Raw genomic sequence first — 11,278 nt, 5'->3', positions numbered from 1 at the left:
AAGGATTTAGGCAGTTCTGAAGCCAAAAGGGGGTCCAACCTGACACTAGTAAGGTGTACCTAATAAAGTGGCCGATGAGTGTAGATGAAATTTGTTAATTATTTTAAACTGTAAAAACAGCTGTGTATTTAATTTTGAGACCTTGCTATCATGTTTTAAAATAAAACAAATTAAACTACTTAAATAAAAATTTAATAATTGTCATATTTACAAACAATTTAATACTCTACTAATGAAAATAATTACATTTTAGTTCAAATAAAGGCACAATAACTGCAGAACATGTATAAATTAATAACATTTATAACCTTTTATTTATTTTACTTTAAGTAGTATTTTTGTATAAAATATTTTATTAAATAATTATTTTGTGACCGCTAAATGTCTGTGTAGATTTTTTTAAACTCTAAAAACATTAAAAATGTAAAAATCTCAATGATTAAAGGGTATTTGCTTTTAAATAAATAAAGGGTATTGCTTTTTAATGATTTTTTTTTAACTTAAAATATGTTTTACATCCAAAATGATGCATATCTGAGTTTAAACAGGATATTTAATGAGAAACTACTGCCTATTAATTTTGCCTTTCATTCAATCCAGCCTCCATACATGCTAAATAGAGTTTTCCTCTTAATTTAATGCTTTGCTAGGGTCCCGAAAACCACATTGGTAAGAGCTGCATCTCTATAAGCCTGTCGTCACAGTTCTGCCTGCAGCATCAGCAATACCACACTGCCATGATGTCACGTCCCATTCGATTTTTGAACGTCTCTAACATTACGTGCATTCACATGGGAGCGTGAGAGTGTTAAATTTAAGCTAAAGCTGTGTAGCGCAGGTTTCCGGTGTCTAAGCCCTGGCCTAGATTTTAACAGATGACCAGAGTTTCCATATTCACTGATTATGCCTCTAATACAAAGCCACAGCGACCCAGCTCAAATAGAAAAACATCATATGCATGTGTGGAATAGATTTTAAAGAGATTGAGCATGAGCATGCAGCATGTTCACAATTCACCACTCGCATTGAAATAAACCTGATGCATGTTGATTTAAAAAGAGGCCACTTACTGTAGTCATCACTGTTAAATGTTTTCTATTGGCTGATGTTTTTTTCTCTTGTGTTTCTTCAGGTATACATTCACTGGCATTTACACATTCGAGTCTCTGATTAAGATCTTGGCCAGAGGGTTTTGTACTGAGTGTTTCACCTTCCTCCGAGACCCATGGAACTGGCTGGATTTCAGTGTCATCGTCATGGCGTGAGTTTAGTTTTTGGCATTTTAGAAACACACCCTTTAAATGCAATGATGTGTTTCCACAGATAGTACTGCATATATATAGCATTGCATTTAAAGGGATAGTTTACCCAAAAATGAAAAGTGAATCCCTTTTTTCCTCGCACTCAAGTGGTTCCCAACCTTAATGAGTTGACTCAAAAACTCTAAAGAAGATATTTTGTAAAATGTTGGAACCTGTAGCCGTTGACATCCATGAATTAGTAGAAAAGTTACAATGGAAGTCAGTGGCTACCAGTTTCCAGCTTTTTATATATATATTTATATTTTTAGAAGAAAGGAACTTTGGTTTGTGACAAGTGAAGAGTGAGTAAATGATAATAGAATATTCATTTTATATTTTTAATATAAATATCCATCACTAATGATGCTGTTACCTGAAATTCAAATATGCAGAATGTTTAGATTCCAAAAGGCACTGTAAGTGGTAGAGATAACAGCGATAACTTACAAGAGACTTGGTAAATTCACCAATTAGAGCAGAGTTCAGAGCTCAGAGTTGAGCCAATTGACTAATGAGAGCCAAGTTGGAATATCTGACCAGAGAACAATAGGGTTAGCTGACCAATCAGACTAGAATACAACCAACTGACCAATCAGAACAGAGTAAGACTAATGGACAATCAGAGGAGTGAAGGGTGAACTGACTAATTAGAACAGAGGAGGGTCATTTGACTAGAGCAGAGTTGGATAAACTGATCAATCACAGTACAGTGGGATTATATGGCCAATCAGAGCAGAGGAGGGTCAACTGGCCAATCAGAACAGAGTAATCTGATCAGAGCAAATTTGGAACAACTGACCAATCAGAGCAAGGTGGGACTACATGACCAATCATAGCAGAGAAGAGCCAAATAACCAATCAGAAAGGAGTAGGGTCATCTGATTGGAGTAGAGTACAATCAACTGATCAATCAGAGCACAGTGTGACCATATGGAAGTCAACTGAACAATCAGAACAGAGTAGTGTCATCTGACTGGAGCAGAATAGAATCAAATCACCAATCAGAGCACAGTGGGACCATATGGCCAATCAGAGCAGAGAAGAGTCAACTGACTAGAGCAGAATAGAATCAACTCACCAATCAGAGCACAGTGGGACCATATGGCCAATCAGAGCAGAGAAGGGTCAACTGACCAATCAGAACAGAGTAGGGTCATCTGACTGAAGCAGAGTAGAATCAACTGACCAATCAGAGCAAAGTGGGATGACATGACCAATCAGAGCAGAGAAGAGCCAACTGACCTATCAGAGCAAAGTAGGGTCATCTGACTGGAGCAGGGTAGAATCAACTGACCAATCAGAGCACAGTGGGACAATAAGTCCAATCAGAGCAGAGAAGGGTCAATTGACCAATTAGAACAGAGCATGACTATATGACCAATCAGAGCAGAGAAGGATGAACTGACTAATCAGAACAGAGTCATCTGACCAGAGCACAGTAGGACTAACTGTCCAATCAGAGAACAGTAGGGCCATATGGTCAATCAGAGCAGAGAATGTCAACTAACTAATCAGAACAGAGTAGTGTCATCTGACTGGAGCAGAATAGAATCAACTGACCAATCAGAGCAAAGTATGACTATATGGCTAATCAGAGCAGAGAAGGGTGAACTGATTAATCAGAAGAGAGTCATCTGACTAGAGCACAGTAGGACGAACTGACCAATCAAAGCAAAGTGGGACCACATAGCCACTCTGAGCAGAGAAGAGCCGAATGACCAATCGGAACAGAGTAGAGTCATCTGACTGGTGCAGAGTAGAATCAACTAACCAATCAGAGCAAAGTGGGATGACATAGCCAATCAGGGCAGAGAGGAGCCAAATGACCAATCAGAGCAAAGTGGGACCACATGACCAATCAGAACAAAGAAGAGCCAAATGACCAATCAGAACAGACTAGTGTCATCTGACTAGAGCACAGTAGGACCAACTGACCAATCAGAGCAAAGTGGGACCACATAGCCACTTTGAGCAGAAAAGAGCCAAATGACCAATCGGAACAGAGTAGAGTCATCTGACTGGAGCAAAGTAGAATCAACTGACCAATCAGAGCAAAGTGGGACCACATGACCAATCAGAGCAAAGAAGGGCCAAATGACCAATCAGAACAGAGTAGGGTCATCTGACTGGAGCAGAGTAGAATCAACAGACCGATCAGAGCAGTAAATGGACAACTGACCAATCAGAATAGATTAGGGTCATCTGATTGGAGCAGAGTAGAATCAACTGACCAATCAGAACATAGTAAGATTATCTGACATAAGCAGCGTAGGACCAAATGAACAATCAAAGCAGAGTAGGGTTAACTGACCAATGACAGCAGAGAAGGATCAACCGTCCAATCAGAACAGAGTAGGGTCTTCTGACCAGAGTAGGACAACATGACCAATCAGAGCACAGTGGGACCATGTGGCCAATCAGTAGGGATCATGTAGCCAATCAGAGCAGTGTCAACTGACCAATAAGAACAGAGTAGGGTAATCTGACAAGAGAAGTGTAGGATCACCTAAACAATCAAAGCAGAGTAGGGTTAACTGACCAATCAGAGGAAAGAAGGATAAACTTTCCAATCAGAACATTATCTGTCGCTTTGGATAAAAGCGTCTGCTAAATGACTAAATGTAAATGTAAATGTAAGAACAGAGTAGGGTCATCTAACCAAAGTAGAGTAGAACCAATAGATTAATTAAAAGCACAGTGAGACCATCTGGCCAGTCAGAGTAAAGCAGGGTCAACTGACCAATCAGAGCAGAGTAGTTATCCAAATGATCAGTCAGAACAGAGTAGGGTCATCTGACTAGAGCAGAGTAGAATCAACTGACCAATCAGAGCACAGTGGGACCATGTGGCCATTCAGTGCGGATTATGTAGCCAATCAGAACAGAGTAGGCTTATCTGACCAAAGCAGAGTAGGACCAACAGACCAAAGCACAGTGAGACCATCTGGCCAGTCAGAGCAAAGCAAGGTCAACTGACCAATCAGAATAGGATTATTTGAATAATTAAATCTTTATCTCCTTTCCTTAAAAAAAGTAAAAATCATGGTTCAAGTATATATCAAGTACTTATTCATGGTGCTGTCCATGGTGCTGAACATCATACTGTGCAAGGCCAGAGAGTGGATTGGATGCAGAAACAAACAGAGAGAATTCAAGAAAGATGAAAATCATGAGAAGCAGGTACCCAGAAAGAGATTTGTCAGGTGACCTAAATATGCAGCATTACAGCTCAACCGAATCAGAGGAGTGGATTAACTGAAAGAGAGAGAGAGACAGACTACTGCAGGATGAACATTTCCATCATTAACAAACCGCGCTGTTTGCAAAGTTTAGAGGGGTCATCTCTTCTGCTTTACATCTGATCTGCTGTTGGGGAAAGCAAATATAAGATGCTCTGTTTGTCTCACTATTATTATTATTAGTAGTAGTAGTAGTATAGTAGTATTATCATAATTAATTTTAAAATAAGATAAATAGAACAATAAAAAACAATGGACGGACGGACGGACGGACGGACAGACAGATAGATAGATAGATAGATAGAACAGAAGGATGGTCGGACAAACAGATAGATAGAAAACGGACAGACGGACAGACAGATATATAGATAAAACGGACGGATGGTTGGTCAGACAGACAGACAGACAGACAGACAGACAGACAGACAGACAGATTAACGGACGGATGGACAGATAGATCAACGGACAGACAGACAAATAGAACGGGTGGGCGGGCGGGCTTATGGACGGACAGACGGGTAGGTAGGTAGGTAGATAGATAGATAGATAGATAGATAGATAGATAGATAGATAGACAGACAGACAGACAGACAGACAGACAGACAGACAGACAGACAGACAGACAGACAGACAGACAGACAGACAAACAAATAGATCAACGAACGGACGGACAGACTGACGGACGGATGGAAGGACGGACAGACAGACAGACAGACAGACAGACAGACAGACAGACAGACAGACAGACAGACAGACAGACAGACAGACAGACAGACAGATAGATAGATAGATAGATAGATAGATAGATAGATAGATAGATAGATAGATAGATAGATAGATAGATAGATAGATAGATAGATAGATAGATAGATAGATAGATAGCTTGACGGACGGACGGACGGACGAACAGATAGATGGATAGATAGATAGAACAGAAGGATGGTCGGACAAACAGATAGATAGAAAACGGACAGACGGACAGACAGATATATAGATAAAACGGACGGATGGTTGGTCAGACAGACAGACAGACAGACAGACAGACAGACAGACAGATTAACGGACGGATGGACAGATAGATCAACGGACAGACAGACAAATAGAACGGGTGGGCGGGCGGGCTTATGGACGGACAGACGGGTAGGTAGGTAGGTAGATAGATAGATAGATAGATAGATAGATAGATAGATAGATAGATAGATAGATAGATAGATAGATAGACAGACAGACAGACAGACAGACAGACAGACAGACAGACAGACAGACAGACAGACAGACAGACAGACAGACAGACAGACAGACAGACAGACAAACAAATAGATCAACGAACGGACAGACTGACGGACGGATGGAAGGACAGACAGACAGACAGACAGACAGACAGACAGACAGACAGACAGACAGACAGACAGACAGACAGACAGACAGACAGACAGACAGACAGACAGACAGACAGACAGACAGATAGATAGATAGATAGATAGATAGATAGATAGATAGATAGATAGATAGATAGATAGATAGATAGATAGATAGATAGATAGATAGATAGATAGCTTGACGGACGGACGGACAGATAGATAGAACAGAAGGATGGTCGGACAAACAGACAGATAGAAAACGGACAGACGGACAGACAGATATATAGATAAAACGGACTGATGGTCGGTCAGACGGACAGACAGACAGACAGATTAACGGACGGACGGAAAAATAGATCAACGGTCAGACGGACAGACAGACAAATAGAACAGATGGGCGGGTAGGTAGGTAGGTAGGTAGGTAGACAGACAGACAGACAGACAGACAGACAGACAGACAGACATTTTTTTTTTTCTTTTTCTTTTGTTGAACCCTAAAGAATGTATTTTGATGAATGTTAGAAGCCGGTACCCATTGATTCATAAAGGTTTGAAACCACCTGAGGGTGTGAGCACATTATATACTGTTGAAGTCAGAATTATTAGCCCCCCTGTTTATTTTTTTCCACAATTTCTAAACATAATAGTTTTAATAACTCATTTCTATTGACTGACTTATTTTATCTTTGCCATGATGATAGTAAATAATATTTAACTAGACATATTTCAAGACAACCAGGTTTAACTAGGTTAAATAGGTTAAATCGGCAGGTTAGGGTAATTAGGCAAGTTATTGTATAATGACAGGTTGATCTGTAGACTATCAAGAAAAAAATATAGCTTAAAGGGTGTAATAACTTTGACCTTTAAATAATTTAAAAAAAATTAAAACCTGATTTTACTCAACCCGAAATAAAACAAATAAGACTTTCTCCAGAAGAAAAAATATTAGCAGACATGCTGTGAAACTTTCCTTGTTAAACATCATTTGGGAAATATTTAAAAAGAAAATAAAATTCAAAGGGGGGTAATAATTCTGACTTCAACTGTATATATATAAGATGTTAAATGAAACATTATTATCTTTTTTGGTGTTATTATGTTTGTATTTTGGTGGTTTTCAGTTACTTAGGATCATCTATGAAGTCTATGAAACCTGGAATGATGGTGTGTGATACCAAAATACAAAATATCCGCTTTGCTCGTTATTAATTATGCAAAATGTTCAAAGCGCATAAAGCCAAGCTGATTAGATTAATGTGGCGTCTCTCTCTGTGTAGTCATTAAGAGTGACAGAGCCGATTTCTCTGGTGCAGAACTATTATAAAATATACACAGACCCGTTTGGAGGGCCGGTCAATCTCTAAGACCCCATTAACACTGCCAGTGAAATGTAACACAATTCTGATTTTTTGCTCGTATGAGACACAGATCGGATCTGTTCTATGACCGTGGAAACACGAAAAAAACGCATGCATTCGGAAATTCACAGATCGGTTTCAGGCCTCCTTCATATGTGGAAATCAATCAGATATAGATTGGATATGTGACAATGCGACTGTCGTGTAAACAGGCAGATCGGATTTATTGAGGCATTCCGCTCTGTACATCATTAAACTTGCGACAAAGTGGTGCTTCTCCGCGGTTTAATGACAGAAAGAAGATTGTGTGTGGAGATGCCGACGCAGTAAACAACATCAGAGAAAACACAGAGGAGGAAAATAGTCAGTCGCCACAATTTGCTCCCACCAGACCTGAGATCTCTCTCGTACCCACAAATTCCTCTGAATGGTGGAGGACACCATATATAAACCATAAGCGAAAGCTGCGACGACAGCTCTTTCCCACCTCTGGATCAAAATAACTTTTAAGTTGTACAAACTTCGTTTTGTAACTTTTGCTTTTTGTTGCTATTTATACACGCACTGCGGGCTACACATAGAACAACTTTATTCTCCACCAGTATAACACCAGTGCGCACACAGACAAAGGCTACATCTTTAACTACACACACACACACATCAGGGCCATACCATTACATAAACTGCGCGGGAGTAAGTTTGGACTGAACCATTCACTTCTTATACTACATTTCACAGAACTAAAAACAAGACAATTTCTTCCATCGTGGCTAGTGTGGCACAGATGCTAGAACCCGCCTTTATGCATGCGTGACATCGTAAATTGTATGGCAGGTGTAAACACATGAATTGAATATGACATAAAACATGATATAAATATATAAAACATATTATATGATATAAAACAACGTATAAACAGACAGGCAAACAAATCAAATATAGGCAACAAATCGGAATTGGGCATCAAGATCTGACTGTGTAAACGGGGCCTAATGGTCAGTTTGACGCTTCAGCCACAATAATCTTAACCACGCCCCTTTTACCATTAGTTTGCTAAAGGAGAAGGATGCAAAAAAGCCCCGCCCCTACTCAATATTGCATTTCAGTTGGAAGTACATCAATATACTGAAATAAAAGTTCCGGTTTAGGTCTTCAAGTGAAGTTTCACAAACTAATTTCGAGAGGAGCACATGATATGATTGACTGCAGCTGGCCACCCAGCTACATTCATTAGTTAGCCAATCAGATTAATCCAAACTCACTATAAGTAGCCTAGCTAGAACTACTCCCTTATCTTCGTTTTCCGAAGAAACCCCCCATCCACCCCTTTTCCTCCTTTACCACAGGGGAGCTCTCGAGAACCACCTGATCTCGTACTCCCCTTACATGCTCTATGGACCTGGCGGGAGCCCTGGGCTCAACTATCTCCGAGCTCAGGGTTCTCTCCCGGGACAGCATGCCAAACCTGCAAACAGTTGACAAACGATATCTAAGTGTGAACTCTTGAAATGAACATAAATCAATGTTCATACTGCTGAGTGACTGCTGTCCCTGTCTTTTTTTACAGGTATGTGACAGAGTTTGTGGACCTGGGAAATGTATCAGCATTGCGGACGTTCAGAGTTCTGCGGGCTCTAAAAACAATATCGGTGATCCCAGGTGAAACACACATTCACTTTCTGCTTCTATACATGCTCTAGATTCAGTCACGAGTTCATGTGTGCTGTTTATTTGACATATTTTAATATTAACCTGACACTACTATGTTTAAAGCTGTTCGTTCATTTATTCATTTACCCTTTATTAATCTTTGGTCGCCACAGCGGAATGAACCGCCAACTTATCTAGCATATGTTTTACGCAGCGGATGCCCTTTCAGAAGCAACTCATCACTGGGAAACATCCATACACACTAATTCACACACATATACTACGGACAATTTAGCCTACCCAATTCACCAATAGCTCATGTTTTTGGACTTGTGAGGGAAACCGGAGCACCCGGAGGAAACCCATGCCAACACTAGGAGAACATGCAAACTATACACAGAAACTTACCCAACCAAGGCTCAAACCAGTTAAAACATTTACTATTAGCAGGTTAGCCGAATAATATCAAAACTCAAAAACCCACTCGTAAAATACATATTTTAAAAAAAGCGTCAATGACTGTTGCGAGTCTTTGGTGGCTGCAATATTCATTCATTCATTTTCCTTCAGCTAAGTCCCTTATATATCAGGGATCGCCACAGGGGAATGAACCGCCAGCTTATCCAGCATATGTTTTACACAGTGGATGCTCTTTAAGCTGCAACCCAGTGTTGGGAAACCCATACACACCCATTCACACACACTTATACACTATGGACAATTCGGTTCATCCAATTGGCCTATAGCTCATGTCTTTGGAAAGCAACACAATCTTACGGCAATTTGTAACTTTTTAATTAAGTGGCTAAATCGTATGAATTTGTGCGACCTAATTCGTACAATTTAGTACGATTTGCTCATCACCCAATGATGGTGGGGGTTGGGTGCCACGCCTCCTTTTTAAAATTTTCGTACGACTGAACTCGTACGAATTCGTACAAATTATCCACTAAACTGAAAAAACGTAAAATACTTACGTTTCCTCCTGAGGTCAGGCTGGGGAAACTGGAGCACCCGGAGGAAACTCGTGTCAACACGAGGAGAACATGCAAACAATACACAAAAATGCCAACTGACCAGGCCAGGGACTCGAACCAGAGACCTTCTTGCTGTGAGGCAACAGTGCTAACCACTGAGCCACCATGTTGCCCCGCTGCAATGTTTTTGGACTTGTGAGAGAAACCAGAGCACGCGGAGGAAACCAACTCCAACACTAGGAGAACATGCAAACTCCACACAGAAACGCCAACTTACCCAACCAAGGCTCAAACCAGTTAAAACATTTACTATTAGCAGGTTAGCCCAATAAAATCAAAACTCAAAAACCCATTCGTAAAATACATATTTTTAAAAAAGCGCCAATGACTGTTGCGAGTCTTTGGTGGCTGCAATATTCATTCATTCATTTTCCTTCAGCTTAGTCCCTTATATATCAGGGGTCACCACAGCGGAATGAACCACCAGCTTATCCATCATAAGTTTTACACAGCAGATGCTCTTTAAGCTGCAACCCAGTGTTGGGAAACCCATACACTATAGACAATTCGGTTCATCCAATTGGCCTATTCACCTTATTCTCAGCTGTCGAGCGGGCGCTGCCATTTGAATCTTTTTGTCTCGCGACTTCCGGTCACATTCACTTCCATTCATTTTTTGACGTTAACAACTGCTCGTTACGCTGCTTGATGTTGCAATTTAATATTTTCTTATTATAATATGCTACTTGGTCTGTGCAGTCATGCAAACATTTGTTTGTTGAGCAAGTAGTTTGGCCATTTTCTGCCGTTTATTATTCCTAATCATTTCTCCCATAGGCGACTGAAACGGAAGTTCTAAAACAATCTCGAAAACAGGCGCACTTCCGCATTTTAGAATAAGGTCAATAGCTCATGTCTTTGGAAACCAACGCAATCTAACGGCAAGTTGTAACTTTTTAATTAAGTGGCTAAATCGTATGAATTTGTGCGACCTAATTCGTACAATTTAGTACGATTTGCTCATCACCCAATGATGGCGGGGGGTTAGGTGCCACGCCTCCTTTTTAAAATCGTACATTTTCGTACGACTGAACTCGTACGAATTCGTAAAAATTAGCCACTAAACTGACAGGTCAGGCTGGGGAAACTGGAGCACCCGGAGGAAACTCGTGTCAACACGAGGAGAACATGCAAACAATACACAGAAATGCCAACTGACCAGGCCAGGGACTCGAACCAGAGACCTTCTTGCTGTGAGGCGACATAGCTAACCACTGAGCCACCATGTTGCCCCGCTGCAATATTACTTTATTCAGAAACAACTCAGTTTAAATAATATTTACTCCTACAGGTCTTTTTACAATGTATATCGCTTCAAAGCAGCTTAACA

At 40.4% G+C, this 11,278-nt stretch overlaps 1 protein-coding gene and 1 long non-coding RNA gene across 6 annotated transcripts in view; one reads left to right on the top strand and one right to left on the bottom strand.

Annotated features, from left to right (window-relative positions):
- Positions 1-11,278, top strand: part of scn12aa (sodium channel, voltage gated, type XII, alpha a) — a 155,642-nt gene that overhangs the window by 49,373 nt on the left and 94,991 nt on the right. For all 5 annotated transcript variants that reach the window (XM_087240127.1, XM_087240125.1, XM_087240124.1 and 2 more), the window contains 2 exon segments: positions 1,133-1,261; positions 8,829-8,920. In XM_087240127.1, the coding sequence (XP_087096253.1) occupies positions 1,133-1,261; positions 8,829-8,920 (221 nt within the window).
- Positions 1-11,278, bottom strand: part of LOC147846539 (uncharacterized) — a 214,014-nt gene that overhangs the window by 196,320 nt on the left and 6,416 nt on the right. The window lies entirely within an intron of this gene.

Source organism: Danio rerio, chromosome 2 (genome assembly GCF_052040795.2).
Source record: "Danio rerio strain M-AB ecotype USA chromosome 2, GRCz13ab, whole genome shotgun sequence".
Taxonomy (NCBI): Eukaryota; Metazoa; Chordata; class Actinopteri; order Cypriniformes; family Danionidae; genus Danio; species Danio rerio.
The sequence above is the reverse complement of the archived record's forward strand: the minus strand, read 5'-3'. Positions and strand labels throughout refer to the sequence as shown.